The sequence below is a fragment of the Bombina bombina genome, chromosome 5, assembly GCF_027579735.1.
Source record: "Bombina bombina isolate aBomBom1 chromosome 5, aBomBom1.pri, whole genome shotgun sequence".
Taxonomy (NCBI): Eukaryota; Metazoa; Chordata; class Amphibia; order Anura; family Bombinatoridae; genus Bombina; species Bombina bombina.
This window is the reverse complement of record NC_069503.1, coordinates 244,516,284-244,543,487: the sequence shown is the minus strand read 5'-3', so window position 1 is coordinate 244,543,487 and position 27,204 is coordinate 244,516,284. Positions and strand designations below refer to the sequence as shown.

The 27,204-nt window shown below is 36.2% G+C and overlaps 1 protein-coding gene across 1 annotated transcript in view; it reads left to right on the top strand.

Annotated features, from left to right (window-relative positions):
- Window positions 1-27,204, top strand: part of GAD2 (glutamate decarboxylase 2) — a 273,704-nt gene that overhangs the window by 113,161 nt on the left and 133,339 nt on the right. Inside the window, exons 7-8 of the mRNA XM_053712962.1 lie at window positions 5,410-5,525; window positions 24,481-24,560. Coding sequence (XP_053568937.1) covers window positions 5,410-5,525; window positions 24,481-24,560 — 196 coding nt within the window. The remainder of the gene's footprint in view (window positions 1-5,409; window positions 5,526-24,480; window positions 24,561-27,204) is intronic.

Sequence of the window (27,204 nt, the reverse complement as noted above, 5' to 3'; positions counted from 1 at the left end):
AAAAATACACACGTAGCTAACGCACCCCTTTGGCCGCAGAACTCTAAATCTAGCCGGTAGTAAACTTCCTTAAACTGAAATAACATGAGTGTGCAAGAAAGCTCACTCCCTTAGCTGTCCCAGGACAGACATACTGATTTGTTGCTTAGAAGTCCTTTACAATGGGATGTGGCTACTGATGAACTTAAAATATCTTTCTTTTTTACATAGAGATGTTCAGGTGATATTTTCTAGTCAGCTTTTTACAGCTATGCTGCATCACTTTCAAGTGTTTCAACATTTGGGTACCATGGCCCTTTAAGTAAAAAGGATATTAATTTATTTTAAAAATGTTAAGACTTGGCTAGTATGTAATTTTATAGCAACACAACAGGAATGTCTTGTAATTACAGGATGTTTATTGTCCCTTTAAATAAAAAAAAATGTTTTTAGATTGATTTGTTCTTCAGGTATATTAATGGCAGAGCTTCTTGTAATTGTGATCAGAGAAAAAACACACAGACAATATAGTCTGATGTCCAGAAATCATTATCTGTCTAAACAAGCACTTGATTGTACTCAACCCCTTTAATTTTGAATGAATTCCCCTTTTTATGTGCCTAACTCCTTCAAAAAAGTTTTAAACACATAAGCAAGATTTGCACTCCTAAAAACACCCCTATTCTGGTCCACTGATCATAAAGCTCAAATCAAACATTATCCAGTCATGCCAGGGTAAATCTAAAGCCAACAATACTGCAAACAATTCACTTCAGCAACCACATTCAATAAATATTAATTTGTTCATATAGTTTTGGCTTCAAAACTCATTTTGCCTCAAATTTAAGAAACAAGTGTACCCTTTCCCATTTCAGGACCCTCGTGCAAAAATAGATTGCACTAATTCCTTCATGTGTGACAAAAAAAAAAACGAGAGCGCATTCTTCTGCCACACCATTTTATAAAAGTCTAATGAAAAATAGTAGAATATTTCTCACACAAGTAGTGATGTCTTGTACCATGAATTGTTAATGTCCTCACAAGATATACACATATAAATAATTCCTTACTATAGAAGTGTGCATATACACATATATATATATATATATACAGTATATATATATATACTGTATATATATATATACACCTACATACATACATATGTGTGTATGTATGTGTGTTTTTATATATATATATATATATATATATACAGTATATATATATATATATATATATATATATATATATATATATATATATATATATATAGTATAATAGCATAGCAAATAAGTACACAATAAAGAGTCATAGAAATTTTCTGACAAATTTCAAAATGAACTGCAATTTGCTACCCCCGTATCATGTGACAGCCTTTAGCCAATCATAGACTAATATATGTATACTCTGTGAACTCTTGCACCAATTAAATTAACTATATTACATATTACATATTAAAAAACTCTAAGCCTACTCAAATTAATTAAATATACTATTAAAAATTACTAAATTACAAAAAAAACACTGTTACAAAAAAAAAACACAGTATCAAAAATAAAAACAAATTACACCTAATCTAATAGCCCTATCAAAATAAAAAAGCCCCCCAAAATAAAAAAAAACCTAGACTACAATAAACTACAAATGGCCCTTAAAAGGGCCTTTTGCGGGGCATTGCCCCAAAGAAATCAAGAAATCAGCTCTTTTACCTGTAAAAAAAATACAAACACCCCCAACAGTAAATCCCACTACCCAACCAACCAACCCCCACAAATAAAAACCCTATCTAAAAAACCTAATCTCCCCAATGCCCTGAAAAGGACATTTGTATGGGCATTGCCCTTAAAAGGGCATTTAGCTCTTTTATATGCCCAGACCCTACACTAAAAATAAAACCCACACAAAAAACACTTAAATAAACCTAACACTAACCCCCGATGATCCACTTACAGTTTTTGAATTTCCGCTTGAAGGATCCATCCAGTTGGCAAGAAGTCTTCATCCGGGCAGCAAGAAGTCTTCATCCGAGCGGCAGGAAGTCTTCATCCAGGCGGCCTCTTCCATCTTCATCCAGCCGGCAAAGTCTTCATCCATGTGGCCTCTTCTATCTTTATCCATCCGGCGTGGAGCAGGTCCATCCTGAAGACATCTGGCGAGGAGCTCCTCTTCAATACGGTCTCCACCGTAAACTGGCTCTTGAATACAAGTGACATCATCCAAGATGGCGTCCCTTGCATTCCTATTGGCTGAAAGGTTCCAATCAGCCAATAGGATTAGAGCCGCTAAAATCCTATTGGCTGTTCCAATCAGCCAATAGGATTTGAGCAGCTCTCATCCAATTGGCTGTTCCAATCAGCCAATATGATGAGAGCTCGATCCTATTGGAACAACATTTTTTTTTTACAGGTAAAAGAGCTGATTTCTTTTGGGCAATGCCCCGCAAAAGGCCCTTTTTAGGGCCATTGGTAGTTTATTGTAGGCTAGGGGTTTGCTTTTATTTTGGGGGGGTTATTTTGATAGGGCTATTAGATTAGTTGTAATTCGTTTTTATTTTTGATACTGTGTTGTTTTTTAACTTATTTTTTTTGTAATTTAGTGATTTTTAATAGTATATTTAAATAATTTGAGCAGGGTTAGGGTTTTTAATATGTAATATAGTTAATTTAATTGGTAGTTTAATGTAATTTTAGTATAATAGTTAGGGTAGGTTAATTAATAGTTTAATATAGTTTAATTTAATTCTACAGGTAAGTTTTAATTTATTATAAGATAGGGATGTTGTAATTTTAATGTAAAGTTAGCGGGTTGTTAGGTTTAGGGGTTAATAGCTTAATTTAGTTTATGGCGATGTGGGGGGCTGGCGGTTTAGGGGTTAATAGGTTTAGTTAGTGGTAGTGATGTGGGTTGCCAGGGGTTTAGGGGTTAATACATTTATTTAGTTGCAGCGGGGTCCGGGAGTGGTGGAATAGGGGTTAATACATTTATTTAGTTGTGGCGGGGTCCGGGAGCAGCAGGATAGGGATTAATACCTTTATTTACATTGCGGCGGGGTCCGGGAGCGGCGGAATAGGGGTTAATAACATTATGTAGGTGGCGGCAATATCGGGCGGCAGATTAGGGGTGTTTAGACTCGGGGCTTATGTTAGGGTGTTAGGTGTAAACGTTACTGGTTTTCTACCATAGAAATCAATGGGATATCTGGCAGCATCGAACATAATCTTTCACTGCTTTCAGACTCCCATTGATTCCTATGGCATCCGTGGCCTCCAGGGTGGCGGATTGAAAACCAGGTACGCTGGGCCGGAATAGCCAGAAGTGTACCGGTTAACTATTTGATAACTTTTAAAAAGTGTCAAATAGTGCCGAATGTGTATTCGGAACATCTGTAATGACATAAGCATCGATCTGTGTCGGATTGAGACCGGCGGATTGTATGTTACGTCACAGATTTCAACTTTTACCGGTCTGTAGGCTTTGATAACTAGGTCAAATCTAGCTTGCCAGAATTACGCTGCGGAATTCCAGCGTATTTGCGGTTGACGGCTTGATAGATATCTCCCTCGTTCTGAATCATGTAAGCTTCATTTTGACTTTGGTGTCCCAAATCCAAAACTATTGGTTTCCAAACTATTCCAAAATCCAAAATGTTTCTGTTCCCCGGCAGTTTAGATAAAGGGTTTTATAACTACTGTATATTGCTTTTTTAATGGAATCCTAATTAGTGAATTCATTTGCTCCATCTATTGCATGCACTTTTTGAAATTGTACATTTAAACTCCATGTATGAAGCAGCGAAAGCTGCTCCGGAGTCCTTGCGGGGCAGGTTCGCATATGCGAGCCTGCTTCCGGCAATCTAACAAGCAGCAGTCATTAGACCGCTGCTTCTTACACCCAAGCCACCTCTGAGGTGGCGAGGGAAAATCACTGAGAGCTAGTTCGCTCGCTCGCTTGCTTGCTTGACAGCCCCTTCAGTCGTGCGATTGATCCGCTGCCCGTGTGTAGCGAAGGCGGGCAGACAACTTCGCTACTTGAGAAGCTGTCCGCCCGCCTGTTAGTACATAGAGCCCAAAGTTTTTGTTAGTAGTTATACTATAGAATAATTTGTGTTTACAACTATAGCATGTAAATGATGTATTAAAATAATTTACATATACTGTTTATAACATTCATTTAATATACATGCTATTTATAATTGGATTTAATTACATAGTTGTGTTTTGTTGGCACATATAAACTCAAGGGACTATTCAAATATTGAATATTTGAAGAAATATATTTAGTTTAAGGGTTTTTTATATAATAATTGAATTGTAACATTACAATTTAAAATATGTGTAATATTTAAAAATTCTAAAGAATAGCAAGAAATCCTTTCAAAGATTTTCATCATCAATATTTACCTAAGGGAAAAAAATCTTAAAAACATTCATCCATTATATCAAATGGTAAAAAAATTATGTAATTTCCAATCTTTTTAATTGGACATAAAGCATGTTTAGTGCCAAACACAGAAATATTTGTATTTACACAGTAATTAAATATATGTGAAATGAATTCATTTTGGGGGAGTTAAATGTTTATAATAGATAAAACAAATGCAATGCTGTAATTGAGAAATGATGTTTGTTGTTGTAGTTTAAGTCATCTTAGTTTAGATAACAGTGTTTACAAAAGAAAAAAACATTAAATTGAATACAAATGTTTATCACTACCTAGTTAGAAAAACAAGATTTATTTGCTGACATTTAAGAACACATATTCAGAAGATCATTAATGAATACCATTTAATGCAATTTCTTGCTCTAATACTAATATGCTTTAAAAGGGCTTAAGCAGATAATATTTATAGAGTCTAATATCCTGTGTAATAGATGATTCAGCTATGATAATCACATAATCATTTTGCTACTATTTGTTTTAAAGGGACACAAAGCGGCAATTGGACAGTGTTCTAATGCATTAAAAAACATTGTATTGCACCCTATGCCTATGAGTTTAACCCTGAAAAATGAAATAAACTCATAGGCAAAGACAGACCTTTGAGACAATCAGGGATGGTGTAAATGCATAGCTTCTAATAACAAGCTGTTTTCAACTCAGGGTCATCAGAAGACTTTAACTATGTGTTTAATTTGCAGGACTAAATACAAAGGTATAGACACTCAACGGTGCAATAAGGAGCTGATCTGACATATTAGATAAGTTTCCTATTGCAGATTTATGTCCCTTTAAGTGATCATTTTTCAAATTAATAATTTACTCAACAAATTATTTCAAAAGGAATTATTTTACACGGGTACATTATTGAAAACAAAATATTCAGAGACCTTCTCATTAAACCAATATCTACAGTAAATGCACAGGAACTGCAGTTTGTTTATGACAATTTAATAATCATTTGAAAAAGTAACAATGTATTACTGTGGACTCCAGGTGGTGCCATATCTAACTTGTATGCTATGTTGATTGCACGTTTCAAGATGTTCCCGGAAGTTAAAGAGAAAGGAATGGCAGCTATCCCCAGACTGGTTGCCTTTACATCAGAACATGTATGTTTTTCTCTTTTTCATTTACCATTTTATCTATAGTAGTTTCCTATAGCAACATTATTGAAAAGCAGATTCCATGTAATAATTACAATATTGAATGAACCTAAACATGATTTAAAATATTAATTAAATGTATATCATATTTATTTAATTAAATACTTAATTGAGGTCATTTTTTATGATGCATCATTTTTTTAATGTATTTTGTTCTGCTGAAAAAAATGTTTTTACATTTAAGAAGATGTTTCGCTGACCAATGGATTCTGCATAATGTGATAAAAGCATTCACTTCCTAGCATATTTAAGTAACGCTCTTTCACATGCATGATAGAGATCATTGGTATGAGTATAATGTTAATTAAAGGGACACTGAACTCAAATTTTTTCTTTCGTGATTCAGAAAGAGCATGCAATTTTACTCAAATTTCTAATTTACTCCTACTATCAAATTTTCTTCATTATCTTGGAATCTTTATTTAAAAATCAAGAATGTAAGTTTAGATACCGGCCCATTTTTGGTGAACAACCTGGGTTGTTCTTGCTGATTGGTAGATTGATTTAACCGACCAATAAACAAGTGATGTCCAGAGTACTGAATCAACAAATAGCTTAGATGCCTTCTTTTTCAAATAAAGATAGCAAAATAATGAAGAAAAAATTATAATAGGAGTAAATTAGAAAGTTGCTTAAATTACATGCTCTATCTGAATCACGAAATAAAAAAATTGGGTGCAATGTCCCTTTAAACATGCTTCAGGAAATACTGTTGCACAGAGTTATATTTAGGCGTCACAATGTTGTAGGCCTGATCTAATGGACTATTCCTCTCATTTAAAGTATTTTACTTTCCCACAATGATGCTCCTGTTTCTCATTAACTGAATATTGATTAGCATTTTGCGTCCACAGTGTAGGTTGTAAGCCATAAAGTGAGATCCAGACAGACTCCAGAAGAGTGCTACAAAATCAGCTACAGGTGTCTGTTTTCCTTTCATACTTTGTTGCCCTAGGGCCTAGGCCTACTTGATTTATGGAGAAATACATCCATTTATTAAAGAGATATGAAAGTCCAAATTAAATTTTAAAAAATCAGATAGAGCATGTCATTTAATACACTTTCCAAATCACTTCGACTTTCAAATGTGTTTTGTTTTCTTTAAAAAAGCAATGCACATGGGTGAGCAAATCACAAATGGCATATATACACAGCCACCAATCAGCAGCTACTGAGCCTATTTAGATGTACTTTTCAACAAAGGATTTCAAGATAGTGAAGAAAATTAAATAAAAAAAGTAAAATGGAAATTTTGTTAAAATTGCATGCTCTTTCTGAATCGTGAAAGAAAATATTTTGGTTTCATGTCCCTTTAACATGTTCAGAAACTTCATAAATTAAAATGCATTCAGCAAGAGCCAAACGTTATTTAATATAGTTGATACCTATTAAAATTACTTCTTTTTTTTAAAAGGACAGTAAATAATGATTTTGCCATAAGATATTAAAAATATATATGTATTTTTATATGTATTAGAATATAAACTATATATCCCAATTGCTTTTGAAAAAACATAATTTATGTAAGAACTTACCTGATAAATTAATTTTTTTCATATTGGCAAGAGTCCAAGAGCTAGTGACGCATGGGATATACAATCCTACCAGGAAGGGCAAAGTTTCCCAAACCTCAAAATGCCTATAAATACACCCCTCACCACACCCACAATTCAGTTTAACGAATAGCCAAGTAGTGGGGTGATAAAGAAAGGAGTAAAAAGCATCAACAAAGGAATTTGGAAATAATTGTGCTTTATACAAAAAAATCATAACCACCATAAAAATGGGGTGGGCCTCATAGACTCTTGCCAATATGAAAGACATGAATTTATCAGGTAAGTTCTTACATAAATTATGTTTTCTTTCATGTAATTGGCAACAGCTGCCTGAAGAACTTTTGTTCAAAAAACTGCTTCCTAAGAAGCAAATACATCAAAATGGTAGAATATAGTAAATGTATGCAAAGAAGACTAAGTTGCTGCTTTGCAAATTTGATCAACTGAAGCTTCATTCTTAAAAGCCCAAGAAGTAAAAACTGATCTAGTAGAATGAGCTGTAATTCTCTGAGGCAGGGCTTTACCCGACTCCAAATAAGCTTGATGAATCAAAAGCTTTAACCACGATGCCAAAGAAGCCTTCTGACCTTTCCTGGAACCAGAAAAGATAACAAATAGACTAGAAGTCTTCCTGAAATCTTTAGTAGCTTCAACATAATATTTCAGAGCTCTCACCACATCCAAAGAATGTAAAGATCTCTCCAAAGAATTCTTAGGATTAGGACACAAAGAAGGGACAACAATTTCTTTATTAATGTTGTTAGAATTCACAACCTTAGGTAAGAATTTAAATGAAGTCCGCAAAACTGCCTTATCTTGATAAAAAATCAGAAAAGGAGATTCACAAGAAAGAGCAGATAATTCAGAAACTCTTCTAGCAGAAGAGATGGCCAAAAGGAACAACACTTTCCAAGAAAGTAGTTTAATGTCCAAATAATGCATAGGCTCAAATGGAGGAGCTTGTAAAACCTTCAAAACCAAATTAAGACTCCAAGGAGGAGAGATTGATTTAATGACAGGCTTGACACGAACCAAAGCCTGTACAAAACAGTGAATATCAGGAAGTTTAGCAATTTTTCTGTGGAATAAAACAGAAAGAGCAGAGATTTGTCCTTTCAAGGAACTTGCAGACAAACCTTTATCCAAACCATCCTGAAGAAACTGTAAAATTCTAGGAATTCTAAAAGAATGCCAAGAGAATTTATGAGAGGAACACCATGAAATGTAAGTCTTCCAAACTCGATAATAAATCTTTCTAGAAACACATTTACGAGCCTGTAACATAGTATTAATCACTGAATCAGAGAAACCTCTATGACTAAGCACTAGGCATTCAATTTCCATACCTTCAAATGCAAAGATTTGAGATCCTGATGGAAAAACGGACCTTGAGAAAGAAGGTCCGTTCTTAATGGAAGTGGCTAAGGTTGGCAACTTTACATCCGAACAAGACCCGCATACTAAAACTTGTGAGGCCATTCTGGAGCCACCAGCAACACAAGTGATTATTCCATGATGATTTTGGAGATCACTCTTGGAAGAAGAACTAGAGGCAGGAAAATATAAGCAGGTTGTAATGTTCTGTTAGTCCTGTAACCTTGTGGATCACAACTGCAGCCCTAGAATAATTTTGGTTTGTATGCCTTTAAGTACAATGGTTACTATGGAGCTGGCAATAGTAACGTTGGTAAAGGCAGGTTAATAAGATAGTTTGTTATCCAGTCAGATAATGTAGTACCACACAGGCTTAGGAATAATTCACAGGACTGATTCAGTATATCTATGCTGAGAAAAGAAACAGCCTATCAGAGTTACCGTTACTGCAATGACTGGAGTGCTCTGCGATATGTTGCAGAGTGGATGGAAGCATTGGCTGTCAGGAATATTAATAATCACTCCCGTGGAACTCACGTGGCAATGTTCAGTTAGGAGAGTGTTTTACACTGAGCGTGCTGAATACCCTGGCAGCTCAGTGTAATTCACAGGTTGAACTCTGCTGAACAAGCAGGGAGCCTGTCAGGGCAGTTCCTCTCTGTTGCTGCATCTCTTAGTTGGACAAGAATCTGTTCAGACTTCAAATATTCCCTTTTGGCTAGCTTGCCCCTTGTACAGAGAGAGTTCACAACTTTGCAGGCAAAAAACAGTTTTAGGATGAAGCTGGTAGTGGTTATAATCCAAAAATAGATTAATAGGACAGGATTGCTGCATACAATCCCTGCACCTTACAATTCTGAAGCAAGGAGATAGGGGTGTGGGAAGTTTAAATAACCTCTGGTGAGGTTAGGTCTGCAGTTAAAGGGACAGCAGAACTGATGTAAGTTAGGAAATCCTGACATACCCCCTACCTCAGGGCAGCTGCCCACCAGCTGCAAATCTAGGACGTTCTGGATGTCGTCTATGGAATATTGAAACCAGACAAGGAGCTTGTACATTTGTGGAGGGTTCCCATGAGTCCTCATCAGGTCCGTAACCCTTAAAATGTATTAAATATTGGAGTTTCCCCATTTCTGATCCATGAGTCCCGGATGGCATCCACCTCATAGTCCACTTCTGAGTCAAACTGTAACTCTGATGCTGAGTTGATCTCTGTTTGCCGCAATGTCCGATAAGGCTTAAGTAATGAGACATGAAAAGTGGGGTGTAGGCGATAAGTGGTTGGCAGGTCCAAAGTAACAGCGTTCTCGTTCACTATCATGGTTATCCAATAGGGTCCAATGAAGTTTACGCTAAGTTTCTTGCTAGGTGTCTTGAGCTTGATATGTTTCATGGCTAACCAAACCTTATCCCCCACCCTATATAAGAGAGGTGGTCGTCTTTTCATATCATAGTATCGCTTCTGGGTCTTTTGGGTTTCGGCTATGTTCTCTCTTGAGTGTTGGAAAAGTTCCAGGAAAGAATTGGTGGTATCATCCACTTGGGGACAGGTAGTGTCATTTTGTGGGACTAGTTGGAATGAAGGATGGAATCCATAGTTCGAGAAAAAGGTGTTTTACTAGTTGTGGCATTTTCCGAATTATTGTAGGCAAATTCTGCCAATGGGAGGCTTTGGAACCATTGGTTTTGTTGGTTTGAGCAGTAACACCTAAGGTACTGCTCTATCCATTGGTTCACCCTCTCGGTCTGGCCATTAGTCTGTGGATGAAACGAAGTGCTGTAGCGATGTTCTACTTGCATATTCTTACATAGCTGTTTCCAGAACTGGGATATATATTATGTTCCCCTGTCAGAGATTATGGTCTGTGGTAAGCCATGTAATTTCACAATGTTGTTAAGGAATAGGCTGGCGGTTTCTGAAGATGTGGGCAACTTGTGATAGGGTAGGAAGTGTGCCATTTTGGTGAGAAGGTCTACGATGACTAGAATGGTGTTATGGTTATCGGAAGTTGGGAGGTCCACTATAAAATCTATTCCTATGCATTGCCATGGTCTTCCTGGGATCTGTAGGGACATGAGTAAGCCAAAAGGACATCTCCTATCAGTTTTACAAACGGTGCAAATCGGACAAGTTTCAACATATTCCTTTACAGATAAAGGTAGGGAAGGCCACCAATAAGATCTTTTTATCAATTCTATGGTCTTTGTAATGCCTGGATGTCCAGACATAGTGGAGTTGTGATGCTCTTTAAGTATGGTAGTTCGTAAGGCAGATGGTATATATAGTTTGTTGATGTGGTATAGGAGACCATCTGCATGTAAATCAAGAGGAACTTTAGTAACAGAGGTATCTTCAGATTGTCTCTGTTTCAATTATTCAATGAAGGTTGGTGTCAGTGCAATAATCTGGTCAGAGGGAATAACAGTAGCAGGTTGGTTAAATGTTTCAGGTTTCATGTCCTTCCTTGAGAGGGCATCTACCTTACCATCCTTGCTTCCAGCCCTATACGTGATGTAGAAATGAAATCTGGAATGGAAAAGACTCCATCTGAGTTGCCGAGCAGACAGGGTTCTGTTAGTTTGCAGATATTCCAAATTCTTATGGTCTGTATATATGAGGATAGGATACTTTGTTCCTTCTAGAAGGTGTCTCCAATGTTCAAGGGATGATTTTATTACTAGTAGTTCCTTCTCACCGACTGGGTGGTTTTATTCAGCAGTGCTCATCATACTGGAGAAGAAGGCAACTGGATGCATTGGTTTGTCTGGTGATTTTTATTGTGAGAGAATGGAACCTAGGGCGTAGTCAGAGGCATCTACTTCTAGAATGTATGGAAGATTTGGATCTGGGAACCGTAAAATAGGTGCTTGACAGAATTTCTCTTTCAGGGATTCGAATATGTTCTGTTTTGTGGCCGACCATTGGAAAGGAATTTTGACACTGGTGAGACCAGTCAGAGGTTTCACTAAAGTTGAGTAATTCTTGATGAATTTCCTATAGTAGTTTGTGAACCCCAAAAACCTTTGCCATTCCTTTTTTGAGCTGGGCACTGACCAAGTCCTAATCGCTTCAACCTTTGTTTTATGCTTCTCTATACCATTTGGGGTAATGTGGTATCCTAAAAAAGTTATTTCAGTAGTATGGAAATGCCATTTCTCGGGTTTGGCATACAGCTGATGATGTCTTAGTCGTGTTAACACCCATCTCACATGTTTTCGATGATCCTCCAAATTGTTTGAATATACTTGGATATAGTCCAGGTACACCACGACACAAATATCCAACAAATCCCTAAAAACATCATTAATAAGATGTTGGAAAGTTGCAGGCGTGTTGCAGAGGATAAATGGCATCACGGTGTATTCATACAACCCATAATGGGTCCTGAAAGCCATGAGCCATTCGTCCCCTTTTCTAATGCGAACGAGGTTATACACACCTCTTAGGTCCAATTTGGTGTAAATTCGAGCTGTGCTTAGGCATTCGATAAGTTTGGGAATCAGGGGTAATTTGTAATGATTTTTTACAGTCCTCTTATTTAATTCCTGATAATCTATTATGGGTCTGAGCGTTTGGTCTTTATTTTTGACAAAAAATATTCCCGCGCCTGCAGGGGATGTAGATGCTTGAATGAAACCCTTCCTTAAGTTTTCCGAGATGTATGTTTTCAGATGGTCCAATTCTGGTTGAGAAAGCGGATATATATGTCCGTTGGGAATGGTGGACCCGGGTATGAGTTCTATAGGACAATCATAGTCTCGATGAGGTGGTAGATTTTCAGCCTCCTTTTTGGAGAAAACATCTTTGAAATCTAGGTACTCTGGAGGTATAGAAATTTCACTCACATGGCAGATAGTAGGATGTGGATGACAAGTATCCTTACAATAAACTGATGAGAATTGGACTTATAGCCGATCCCAGAGTATGGTAGGTTGATGCGTTTGTAGCCATTGAAGGCCTAATACTACAAGGAATAGAGGTGAGGGAATGATGTTGAATGAAATATATTCTACATGACAGTTTGGACTGTGACCTTAAGAGGTATGGTCTGGTGTGTAATGGGTCCTGTGTTGATTAGGGACCCATCAATAACTCGGATGGAGACAGGTTTTGCTTTCAAAACAACAGGTATTTTATTTTTATACACTACAGCTGAGTCTTTGAAACTTGTATAGGCTCCGGAGTCAATGATGGCCTCACTGAGAAGAAGGTGGTGGTCCCACTGCAATGAAAGGGATAGAGAACAATAAGCCACATTGTTAACCTTTGCAGTTAGGTTGGTAGATATAAGGTGGGACATGTGCTTCTTTTGCCTTTGAAGTATGGGGCAATCCTTCACAGCATGCTGGCTGGAGGCACAGTACATGCAGAGATTGTTTAGTCTGCATCAGGTACGTTCTTCTGGTTGAAGTGGGCCTTTGGCAAAACCAATATCCATTGGTTCAGCAGGTTGAGCAGTGGGAGCTCTACGGTATGTGGGTAATTCTTTTGAGGATAGATCTAAGCCATGTCTCTCAACCCTGCGTTCCCGGAGGAGTCTATCTATTTGTATACTCAGAGCTATCAACACTTCAAGGTATTTAGGAAGCTCTGATCGGGCAAGCTCATCCTTCACAAGTTCTGACAACCCTAAACTATACTGGTTTCTGAGAGCAATGTCACTCCATTCAGTATCCTTAGCATACTGTTTAAATTCTGTGAGATACTCCTCTGCAGGTCTCTTACCTTGCTTAAGAGCTCTCATTTTTAATTCAGCAGTGAGCTGCTTGTTAGTGTCTTCATAAATAACACCCATTTCCTTAAAGAAATCTTCTAGGGAAGAGAGTATAGGATGATCTTCTTCAAAGAAAGACTCAGCCCATTTACGGGGTTCTCCTCTAAGGAATGAAATGCATTCTGTACGGTAAGTCTTCCTTTTGAGAGTGAAGAGTTGCAAGCATTTTTAAATTGTGTGAATTGTCACCTGTCACCGGAAAACTTGTCTGGTAGACCAACCTGTGGTTCAGGTATAGGATCAGTAAGGGTTAATTTGGAAGTCATAGTGTCTTTTATGATACCTGTGAGGTTATCATTCTGTACCTTTAATTCCCTGAAGGCTTGAGCTAACTGATCCACTATTTGGGAGAGTGAATACACAATTTGGGGTAGGTCTGCTGGATCCATTTATTGGCTTCAGAATTATGTAATGTTCTGTTAGTCCTGTAACGTTGTGGATCACAACTGCAGCCCTAGAATAACTTTGGTTTGTATGCCTTTAAGTACAATGGTTACTATGGAGCTTGCAATAGTAACGTTAGTAAAGGCAGGTTAATAAGATAGTTTGTTATCCAGTCAGATAATGTAGTACCACACAGGCTTAGGAATAATTCACAGAACTGATTCAGTATATCTATGCTGAGAAAAGAAACAGCCTGTCAGAGTTACCGTTACTGCAATGACTGGAGTGCTCTGAGATATGTTGCAGAGTGGATGGAAGCATTGGCTGTCAGGAATATTAATAATCACTCCAGTGGAACTCACGTGGCAATGTTCAGTTAGGAGAGTGTTTTACACTGAGCGTGCTGAATACCCTGCAGCTTAGTGTAATTCACAGATTGAACTCTGCTGAACAAGCAGGGAGCCTGTCAGAGCAGTTCCTCTCTGTTGCTGCAGCTCTTAGTTGTCAAAGGAATCTGTTCAGACTTCAAATATTCCCTTTTGGCTAGCTTGCTCCTTGTACAGAGAGAGTTCACAACTTTGCAGGCAAAAACAGTTTTAGGATGAAACTGGTAACGGTTATAATCCAAAAATAGATTAATAGGACAGGATTGCTGCATACAATCCCTGCACCTTACATTTCTGAAGCAAGGAGATAGGGGCGTGGGAAGTTTAAATAACCTCTGGTGAGGTTAGGTCTGCAGTTAAAGGGACAGCAGAACTGATGTAAGTTAGGAAATCCTGACATAGGTTGATAACACCAAGGAGGTGTCAACGCATCCACTGCTTCTGCCTGAGGATCCCTGGACCTGGACAGGTACCTGGGAAGTTTCTTGTTTAGATGAGATGCCATCAGATCTATTTCTGGAAGACCCCACATCTTAACAATTTGAGAAAACACATCTGGGTGGAGAGACCACTCTCCAGGATGTAAAGTCTGACGACTGCGATAATACACTTCCCAATTGTCTATACCTGGAATATGAACCACAGAAATTAGACAGGAGCTGGATTCTGCCCAAACAAGTATCCGAGATACTTCTTTCATAACTAGAGGGCTGTGAGTCCCAACCAGATGATTGACATATGCCACAGTTGTGATATTGTCCGTCTGAAAACAAATGAACAGTTCTCTCTTCAATAGATGCCAAAACTGAAGAGCCCTGAGAATCGCATGGAGTTCCAAAATATTTATTGGTAATCTCGCCTCTTGAGATTTCCAAACCCCTTGTGCTGTCAGAGATCCCCAACCTGAAAGACTCGCATCTATTGTGATCACAGTCCAGGTTGGACGAACGAAAGAGGCCCCTAGAACAATACGATGGTGATCTAACCACCAAGAGATAGTCGAACATTGGGATTTAAGGATATTAATTGTGATATCCTTGTATAATCCCTGTACCACTGGTTCAGCATACAAAGCTGGAGGGGTCTCATATGAAAACAAGCAAAGGGGATCACGTCCAATGCTGCAGTCATGAGACCTAAAATTTCCATGCATATAGCTACTGAAGGGAATGACTGAGACTGAAGATTCTGACAGGCTGCAACCAATTTCAAATGTCTCTTGTCCATTAGAGACAAAGTCATGGACATTGAATCTATCTGGAAACCTAAAAAGGTTACCCTTGTCTGAGGAATCAAATAACTTTTTAGTAAATTGATCCTCCAACCATGTTTTTGAAGAAACAACACTAGTTGATTCATGTGAGATTCTACAGAACATAAAGATTGAGCAAGTACCAAGATATTGTCCAAATAAGGAAACACAGCAATACCCCACTCTCTGATTACAGATAGTAGGGCACCGAGAACCTTTGAAAAGATTCTTGGAGCTGTCGCTAGGCCAAAAGGAAGAGCAACAAATTGGTAATGCTTGTCTAGAAAAGAGAATCTCAGGAAATGATAGTGCTCTGGATGAATCAGAATATGAAGATATGCATCCTGTAAGTCTATTGTGGACATATAATGCCCTTGCTAAACAAAAGGCAGAATAGTCTTTATAGTCACCATTTTGAAAGTTGGTACTCTTACATATCGATTCAAAATTTTTAGATCCAAAACTGGTCTGAATGAATTTTCTTTCTTTGGGACAATGAATAGATTTAAAAAAAAAAAAAAACAGACCCTGTTCCTGAAACTGAACTGGCATGATTACCCCTGATAACTCCAGGTCTAAAACACACTTCAGGAAAGCCTGAGCCTTTGCTGGGTTTGCAGGGATGCGTGAGAGAAAAAAATCTTCTCACAGGCGGTCTTACTCTGAATTCTATTCTGTACCCCTGAGAGACAATACTCTGAATCCATTGATTTTGAACCCAATTGGTCCAAACATCTTTGAAAAATCTTAATCTGCCCCTACCAGCTGAGATGGAATGAGGGCCGCACCTTCATGCGGACTTGGGGGCTGGCTTTGATCTCTTGAATCCACCTCAGAACCAAATAACTTATTACCTTGGAAAGAAAGAGGTAGCAATCTGGACTTTGAAGTCATGTCAGCATTCCAAGATTTAAGCCACAAAGCTCTTCTAGCTAAAATAGCTAAAGACATAGATTTAACATCAATTTTGATGATATCAAAAATGGCATCACAAATAAATTATTAGCATGTTGAATCAAGTTAACAATGCTAGACAAATCATGATCCAATACTTGTTGCGCTAAAGTTTCCAACCAAAAAGTTGAAATTGCAGGCCTGAGAAGATGACCTGAATATAAATAGGCTTTCCTTAGATTAGATTCAAGTTTACTATCTAAAGGATCTTTAAAAGAAGTACTATCTTCTGTAGGAATAGTAGTACATTTATTAAGAGTAGAGATAGCCCCATTAACGTTGGGGATCTTTTCCCAAAACTCTAAAGTAACTGCTGGCAAAGGATACAATTTTTTAAACCTTGAAGAAGGAATAAAAGAAGTACCAGGCCTATTCCATTCCTTAGAAATCATATCAGAAATAGCATCAGGAACTGGAAAAAACTCTGGAATAATCACAGGAGGTTTATAAACAGAATTTAAATGTTTACTAGTTTTAATATCAAGAGGACTAGTTTCCTCCATATCCAATGTAATCAACACTTCTACTAACAAAGAACGAATATACTCCATTTTAAATAAATAAGAAGATTTGTCAGTTTAAATATCTGAGGCAGGATCTTCTGAACCAGATAGATCCCCATCAGAGAAGGATAATTCAGCATGTTGCCGGTCATTTGAAATTTCATCATTTTTATGAGAAGTTTTAAAAGACCTTTTACATTTATTAGAAGGCGGGATTGCAGACAAAGCCTTCTGAATAGAATCAGAAATAAATTATTTAAAATTTACAGGTATATCTTGTGCATTAGATGTTGAGGGAACAGCAACAGGTAATGAACTACTACTGATGGATACATTCTCTGAATGTAAAAGTTTATCATGACAACTATTACAAACCACAGCAGGAGATATAACCTCCAAAAGTTTACAACAAATGCACTTAGCTTTGGTAGAACTGTTATCAGGCAGCAGGGTTCCAACAGAGATTTCTGAGACAGGATCAGATTGTGACATCTTGTATATGTAAGAGAAAAAAACAACATATAAAGCAAAATTATCTTGGTCCTTATATGGCAGTTTCAGGAATGGGAAAAAATACAAACATCATAGCCCTCTGATAGAGAAAAAAAGGCAAGAGGCATATAGGAATGGGATCTTAAATAATAAAAATATTTTTTTGCGGCAAAAACGTCCGGAAATGACACACTCGCGTCACAGATGATGCAACCTTGTGAAGGACTCAGCGTCGACTAAGACGCCGGAAATGATGAATTTGCGTCAACGAACATAACTTTGCGCCAAAAAAATCTTGCGCCAAGAATGACGCAATAAACATTGGTATTGTGCGCCCTCGAGAGCCGAATTCTGAATTTAAAAGACAGTCAATTTGAAAAATAGACTATACCCCAGGTAAGAAATACATTTTTCCTAAAACAAAAAAAAAGCATTTCCCAGATATGAAACTGACAGTCTGCAAAAGGAAATATACTGAAAACCTGAATCATGGCAAATATAAGTACAGTACATATATTTAGAACTTTATATAAATACATAAATTGTCAAACCATAGCTGAGAGTGTCTTAAGTAATGAAAACATACTTACCAAAAGACACCCATCCACATATAGCAGATAGCCAAACCAGTACTGAAACGTTTATCAGTAGAGGTAATGGAATATGAGAGTATATCGTCGATCTGAAAAGGGAGGTAGGAGATAAATCTCTACAACTGATAACAGAGAATCTATTAAATAGATCTCCCATGAGGAAAACCATTGCATACAATAAGTGATACTCCCTTCACATCCCTCTGACATTCACTGTACTCTGAGAGGAATCAGGCTTCAAAATGCTGAGAAGCACATAGCAACATAGAAATCTTAGCACAAACTTACTTCACCACCGCCATAGGAGGCAAAGTTTGTAAAACTGAATTGTGGGTGTGGTGGGGGGTGTATTTATAGGCATTTTGAGGTTTGGGAAACTTTGCCCCTCCTGGTAGGATTGTATATCCCATACGTCACTAGCTCATGGACTCTTGCCAATTACATGAAAGAAATAAAGAAATACCCTCTAAAGTATTTTCTTCTCGATATATCCTTCACCCCAACTCACTCTAATTTTTTTCCCATTCCTACCTACAGTGGGCAGTTATGCTACACTCAGCATATACTCACTCCTCTCCTTCTAACGCGCGCTCACACAGGACCTTCAGAGCACTGTAGCGCCTGTCCTGCAGCATCACATGTTCTGTCACTGGACAGAGAAATGTAAACAATGGTTTAAAATTAGAATGTTATTATAGACAGAAGGGTTTCTTCTAATTATAACTTCTGCTTTATAAAATCGTACCCCTTTGTCAATAATGAGTGAGGTCAGTATTTTAATATATAACAGAGTAATATACTTTTTTGCTTCATGAAAATTCCAAAAATGGCAGTTCAAATAAATATCTTGATTTATAGAAATATACATAAATATAAAACTTTATCATATATATTATATAACTTTATCATATATATATATATATATATATATATATGTGTGTGTCTGTATTTTGATCTTCCGTGTTTGGAGACAGGGCCGGCTCAAGATAGTGTGCTGCCTGGGTCCAAGAATGCAATGACCCCCCCCACATAGTAGTAATATTACTGATTAGCATATCAACCTGCCAGCCTGGCCACTAACCATACTAAGAATGCCTATCTGCATGCAACCAATGCTTATGCACAATTGTACAATAAGTGGAAAGGAAGATAGGGAAGAGATGCAATTGTCCAATTTGAATTACTGCCCCATTGTATTGTGCTGCCTGGGTTCATTGGTTGAGCTGAACCTGTTTGAAGAGGAGGCTTTTTGAGCATGCGCATCAGCTTAGCATTGGTCTGAGAGAGCGTCTTCAATAAATATCAATGATGAGGTGATCGGTCCTCTCCGGATAAGCTAAAGTGTACAATAACTAAAACAAAACAAAAAATGTTCAGGAGCTGTGGGTGGCCAGATGGGGGTGCAAAATCGAATATATTAAAGGGACACTGAACCCAAATTTATTCTTTTGTGATTCAGATAATGGCCTCTAGTTATCAAAGTCTGGCAGATCTGATCCGACAGTGCGGATCAGGTCCGCCAGACTTCGCTGAATACGGCAAGCAATACGCTCACTGTATTCAGCATTGCACCAGCAGCTCACAAGAGCTGCTGGTGCAACGCCGCCCCCTGCAGACTCGCGGCCTGGCCGCCAGCAGGGGGGTGTCAATCAACCCGATCGTACTCGATCGGGTTTATTTCCGGCGATGTCTGTCCGCCTGCTCAGAGCAGGTGGACAGGTTATGGAGCAGCGGTCTTTGTGACCGCTGCTTCATAATTTGTGTTTCTGGCAAGCCTGCAGGCTCGCCAGAAACACGGGGCATCAAGCTCCAATCGGAGCTTGATAAATATGCCCCAGAGCATGTAATTTTAAGCAACTTTCTAATTTACTCCTATAATCAAATTTTCTTCATTCTCTTGGTATCTTTATTTGAAATGCAAGAATGTAAGTTTAGATGCAGGCCCATTTTTGGTAAACACACTGTGTTGTTCTTGCTGATTGGTGTATAAATTCACCCACCAATAAACAAGTGCTTTCCATGGTTCTAAACCAAAAAAAATAGCTTAGATGCCTTCTTTTTCAAATAAAAAAAGCAAGAGAACGAAGAAAAATAATAGGAGTAAATTAGAAAGTTGCTTAAATTTGCATGCTCTATCTGAATCATGAAAGAAAAAAATTTGGGTTCAGTGTCCCTTTAACATTCTAAAATATAATGTTTTTACACTTTATTCTTATAAATAAACTACGGTTTTTCATATTAAGCAACCTTAAAAGTAACGTTTACTGTTCCTTTAAACCTTTTTTTTTAAGTAGGAAGCTTTAGTAAAATGTATAATTTGAACAAGTTTTAGTAGATGTAGCTAATTCATAACATTAGTGGGGACTTAGTACATTAGAATGGGTTAAGTATTATAAGTTTCTCTCAGTTATACTAGTTTATGTAATTTCTTTATTTTCTTATTAGCCTGGTATATTCCACTTTTTTCATTTTTATTTACACCAAAATCTGTACCATGGCAGATAAGGGTTTGTTCTGGTTTCTAAAGAATTCCATTTTCCAAAAGTACAGCATATAATGTACAGTTAGCCTGTTGGTTATAATAAAGGTCAGACCCTTTTGCAATTTACTCCTTATCTCTTACATTCTGCGTTTTAAAGAAAAGTGACATAGCAAACCATCCATATTTTAAAGAAAGCACAATTTTAATTCAGATCTAAAATGTTATTATAAAGATTTACTTGATTCTCGCTTATAGATTGTAGTTAACTCAAAAAAAGCATAACAAGAAATGTACAGCAACTATTAAGTTCATATAAACAAAGCATTATTCATGGAACCATCTATGATTGGCTACATGCAATTGTCTATTTTCTGATAGAAATGATAGAAATGATAGCACTGCATTTTAATGAGTGCGCTGAACTGTGCTTATATATCTTTATAAATAGACCAAATATCATTGTTGTTTTATTTTTAGCACTCCTAAAAGGTTCTTTTCTACATTTTTTTTTTAAAATCTGAAGTTAGTATAGCCAATCACAAGCCATGATTGTCCCTTATTGCTCTAAACTGAAATGCATAATGGAGCTTTTATTAAGCAAATTTGTAGTTTAAAACATATTTTAAACACAATGGGCCAGATGGCAAGTGGCACGCTAAATACATTTTTCGCTTGTGTGCAAACTGCGATCAAAGTAAAATTTTAAGACAGAGAGTGCAAGAGAGAGAGAGAGAGAGAGAGAGAGAGACGGAGAGAGACAGAGAGACAGAGAGAGAGAGAGAAATTGTTCGTGGTAGCAATTAGCGCTTATAAAATTAAGATTAAAATCAGATCTCTAGTTAATTTTATAAATGTGCCCCAAATGCACCCAAAATACAGCTAAATGTATTTATTAATAAAAGCAATGTAGTCTTCAATCACAATCTATTGGCTGAGGCTTATGAGTGTGTGTGTTGTGTGTGTGTGTGCGTATTTATGTGTGCAGGTGTATGTATGTGTATGTTTGTAAGTTAGTGTGTGTGAATGCGTGTGTATGTGTGCATATATGTGTGTGTGCGTACGTGCATGTGCATGTGTGTGTATGGGTGAAAGTGTGTGTGTGTGAATGTGTGTATGTGTATGTATGTGTGTATGTGTATGTGTTCATATATGTGTGTATGTGCGTGTGTGTGTGTATGGGTAAAAGTGTGTGTGTGAATGCATGTGAATGTGTATGAATGTGTGTATGTGTGTGTATGTATGTGTTGTGTGTGTGTGTAAGTGTGTCTATGTGAATGCATGTGTGTGTGTATTGCATGTGCATGTATGTGTTGTGTGTGTGTGTGTAAGTGTGTCTATGTGAATGCATGTGTGTGTATTGTATGTGTATGTATGTATTGTGTGCACATGTGTGTGTGTGTGTATAAATCTATGTTATTATTCAGGATTATAAAGTATACAATTACAGAAAACAAAACACATGACTTTCTTTATCTGTGCAATGTCACTTGGCATTACCTCTCCAAAATGTTGAATCAGCTACGTATTCTAATATATATATATATATATATATATATATTATATAGAGGTTTGTAAATTATTCCCAAGTTTTTATTCCATTACCTTTCTACCTGTTATCAAATTTAACCATGTTTATGATGTCCCTTTAGCTCATCATTTGAGAAAGCCACTATGTATGACAATTACTGGGTCATACAAAGAAGCACATCAAAATTGGGCTTTTTTGCCCCCTTTTCCACTAATGATACATTGGGACTGGCACTTGAAAATGAACATAATGAGCGCTGGCTCCAAAAGTTATTTGATTGTACTTGTAATCACAGTGTTCTTGTCATGTAAAATTACCTAGCTAAAGACTTTCTAAATCACAATGCTGCACGCTGACCTCAGTTTATACCCCATTCCTTCATTTACATAAAGCATTTAGCCTTGTTAATATACAATGAGATATTTTGGTATATGTGCCTCTAGGTCTTGCCTAAATGGTGTGAGATGCATTTAAATGGGTTTGAAATAAAAAGGATACGTAGCTCATTTTAATTATATAAAACTTTAGTTTAGAAAAATTCTCTTACAAGAAAATGATAGATTATGTCAAAAAAACATCTACAGTATAATATAATATACACAATGTTATGATTTATAACTCATACTTTTTAATAGAATAATACAAACAAATAATTTAGGCCCTTACAAGTATCCCTTGTTCTTTAATCTATTTAGAGTACTGACAAAACTAGAAAAACGTTCATCCTATTATGTTTTAGTGGAGAATACAAATTATTCATTACAGAAATGCGTATGATAAAATTTAAAAGATGTCCACAATATTTAACACAGTTAATATGCATTATATGCAGTCATTTAATATGAAAATGTTCAACAAAAAAAGTATTTTACAGGATCAAATCCATTAAGGTTAGTTGTATGTATACTATTATATGTAATAAAACAAACATTGCTTCTAGATTTTTTACTTAAAATGTCTATTTTCATAAACTCCAGAATTTAATGCTTGTTGTCATCTGTAGCCCTAGATTGGATGGTAAATCTTGGTGGCATTAATTTTTATGTGCATTAGAACATTTGTATCCTAGTATTTATCTCAATAGCATTCATATTGTTATAATTCTTTATTTGTAAAGAATTTCATAGCACTGGGTACACTATTAGGGGAGAAGGGGTAACCTACACTTAAAGTTTTTAAACAGTGTTTGAAGCTATTCTGATGGAGTGGGGGAGGAGACTTTCAGAGACTAGGAACAGCATGTGAGAAATAGGATAGAATAGTTATGTGTAGATTAATGAGTAAATATTTTAGTGTGACAGCATTGAGGGATTTCTAGGTTAGAATCAATATTTTGAACTGATCGCTAGAGCATAGGGGTAGTCAGTGTAGGGACTGGCAGAGAGGGGACGGTGGCTTATGTGGATCAGTGACTTAGATGGATGAGTCTAGCCAAATCATTCTTGAAGGACTGGAAAGGGGGGAAACAGCAGTTTGAAAGTCCATTTAGGAACCTGTTACATAAATAGAAGACAAAATGAATAAGAGAATTTATATTTCAATGGTATCTTGGGTAAGGAAAGGGAAAATTCTAAAGATAGGTAGATCACTATGGCAGAATTTAATAAATGGTTGTATATGTGAAGTTTAGGTGATGATACGTAATTCCCACCCCTCAGGAAAATAGATTTCTGTTGTAGGATGTCTTCGACAGGAAGAATAAGGAATCCAAGTTTTTAAAGGAGATTGAGCTTTACATAGTTTAAGAACAACCATACAACCAGTTGGGAAACTGCAGAGAGACAACTGGTGACCTGGTTGAGTAAAAAGGCAAAGAGAACTTGGTTTGAGTATCATTATTGTATAGTAGGTAACAGAACTTAAATATAGATAGATGTACATGTTTTTCAAAGGAGGATGTATAGATTGAGGGACCCAAGACAACCTTGTGGTATTCCTAAAGAGAGAAGATCAGACCATATGATGTTAAAAGGAACTTAAGTGGTAGTAGAGGTTGAAAGTGAACAAGAAGACTCTGATGCCAAAATAATGTCGAAATTGTAAATGTAGAGGATAGTCTACTGTGTAAAATATAGCAGAAAAGTCTGAAGATTAAGATAGAAGTAGTAGCATTTTCATTTAGAGGATAGTAAATCATTTGTAACCTTAGAGAGAGTAGTTTCTGTTGAGAGGGTCAAAATCAATTTCAAGTAAGATATTTGTTATATATTGTCATGCATCTATTTCTTTACATATCTTTTTAAGTGTGGTGTTTATATACTGTTTCTAGGTATAACTTTAGCCCAAATTATTTTATCTAGTGTTTCATTTTAAGCTTTTTTTTAAAACAAACAATAAAGGGAAAGGGCACAAAAATATATTATGCAGATGAAAGAACACAATTTACCATGTTAACAATTTTGCTTGCTTAACGTTGTTTAATTTGGTAATGAAACTTAAATGAATTTCCTGTTTGTGCACCACTTACTCCGACCTTTTAATGTGTTTTTTTGTTCTTTCTAATTACAAAAAAAGAATATAACCATTAATCAAATCTAAAACATTCTTATTTGTCATTGTAGATATCAGTTCTATTATACCTTAAACAGTGACATGTTTATAATTATCTATGTTCCCTTACAGAGCCACTTTTCTGTTAAGAAGGGAGCAGCTGCTTTGGGGATCGGTACTGACAGTGTGATTCTTATCAAATGCGATGAAAGGTATGCAGAAGATGAAAGTGTCATTTAATATAGAGGAATGCCGTTTAACGCTATCATCTGATTTAGATTGCAGGATGATATGCTAGATGAGCAGTGGCAAAATGTATTCTTCATGTTGAAAGATCCTATAACTGTGGGAACTCAGTTCCTGCAATCTTGTGCTTTGTGTCGTGTTTTTATGCTTTCTCCTAATTCACTGGCGAACACGAGACCACTCTTTTGCTGAAAGACTAAAATGATAATATATATTACATAACCCAGTTGTGTTATAAATAAGAAATGATATAAGTATTGTTAAAAATAAATCTAACTACAGCTAAGTGTCAAATTGTCTTGGTTAACACAACATAAATTCATCCTATACAAATGAGTATCTACTGTATCTATCTAGCTATATATATCCTCATATTCATAGAGCAACTATTGTTACATCAACTCGTTGAATTTCAGATATTTTTGCACGCTGGTCAAAGTATGATTGTTTAATTTTATGGATTTAACAGATTTACATCATTTTTCTGCAACTGTGAGTCGTGTGCCTTAGTAAGTTTAAGTTATGCACATTTCTTTGTGTCATCCTAGAAACCAGTGCATTGAATCCTCCCCCACTAAGCAAAATATGTTTATTAAAAAAAAACATAGAAATCAACAAAGCCTGGTGATTACCCACTTTTTTATTTACTAAGATTAGATAGAAAACTGTGCAAGGTAAGACTAGGCTTTTTACATTTATACATGTCGTCCTTACTATATTTATCTAAATTTACTAAGTAAATCAAATGATTATCTGTTTATTTATACTTTTTTTTATTTATTGGGGTTATTATACACAAATTTACAAATTATCTGTTCCACAGTACATTATATAATAACAATCATATAATTTACAATGCCAGGATGACATTTTTACAAATACCTTCAGCACACAAAAAAACATTCAATATCTACAAAATAATTTTCCATCACTTAGATTAGGACCAATTTTTCTCTATACTTTCCAAACAAATACACACTAATAATAATTAAAAAAAAATCCCACATGACCCATTCACTGACACTCCCTGCAATATCTTTTTTTGCAATCGATCCCCAGAATTGCACTCTATACTCAAGGTAAAGTCTTACCGGGGATTTATATAGTGACAAAATTTCTTTTCTCCCTTGAATCAATGCCTCTTTTAATACATGCTAGTATCTTATTAACCTTTGAAGCCACTGCCCTGCATTGTGCACCCATCTTTAGCTTGTTATCTATTACTACTCACAAATCCCTTTCCACCTCTATTAGACTAAGTTTTGTCCTATTTAAATAATACATTGCCTGCTTATTTTTACTTCCAAAATGTAGAACCTTGCATTTTTCCGTATTAGAAGCCTATTTATCAAAGCTTCAACTATGTAGCATTCGCCTGCGTCAATATAAAGTCACTAAATAATATTTTAATACTTATCCTGATCAATATGGAATCTAGCTCACCTTTAATAAACTAATCCCACAGGTTTATGCAATCTAGTATATACAATAAGGTGGCGCCAAATGATGGCTAATTCCTATTTTGACAACCTTTTATATGTTTCCTAGTATTAAGTTATTCCCTTAAATTAATCTTGGCTAGTGTGTTCCTATATATAACACTGTACCCTTTAGATAGTGGATTATATATTCACTTGTTTAATATAAAAGACATATGCTTAATATTAAAGATCCACTGTTTAAACAAGTCACACTTTGCCTTGTTTTAATGTAGTAATCTTGGCTAGTGTGTTTTGTATATACACCACTATACACCTTATATAGTTTAAAATATTTATTCACTTACTTAATATAAAAGACAATGCTTAGTATCAAAGTTTTACTGTTTGAATATACACACAACAATATCTAAAACACAATAAAATATCTAAAAACACACCAGTGTCAAAAAACTCACCATTTAGGTGACTATATAAAATTATTCTTATTGTAGATCGCTATATTTGTGAGGATACAGCCTATCCTATAGATTTCGTAATATGAGCAATAAAATGCATGCAGTAGCACTGAAAAAATACCTTAAGTATATATATGCGCATAAATTAACATTCAGCAATATATTATGTTGTACATTGGCCGTTATACATTTGTTTTTTCTATACCATCTCCTTTAAGCGGTTCGTAATAAAGATAATATATTTAGGGTATGTATATATCTTGTAAGTAAAAGTATATGATGGTGGACAAATTTGTTTCTCAAATTCCAATACTCTCTAAAATGTGCTAGCTGTCCCAAATAATTTACAATACCAAGTAGAAAGATAGGATTGAACAATAATTTTAGTCAATCAAAGAGGGACACAGACTGCACGTAGTTTATCAGAGGATTTATTACTACCCTCCACCCTTTTCCTTAAATGCAGTTATAAAACCAGTAAGATACACAGGTATTTGAACAGGCTGGCCAGCTCACAAAATCATTATCATTCCTGTTTCATTCTCACGTACAACATATACAATATATCAACTGTTATGTTAGCAAATCACATATAACTGAGGGACAGTAATGTCAGTCCGTAAAACTATCATGGGCCCCAAAGTTGCAGCTGTTACAATAGTTAACTAGATGTCCAATTTCCAGGCTCATAAGTGTATAAACACGCTCTGGTT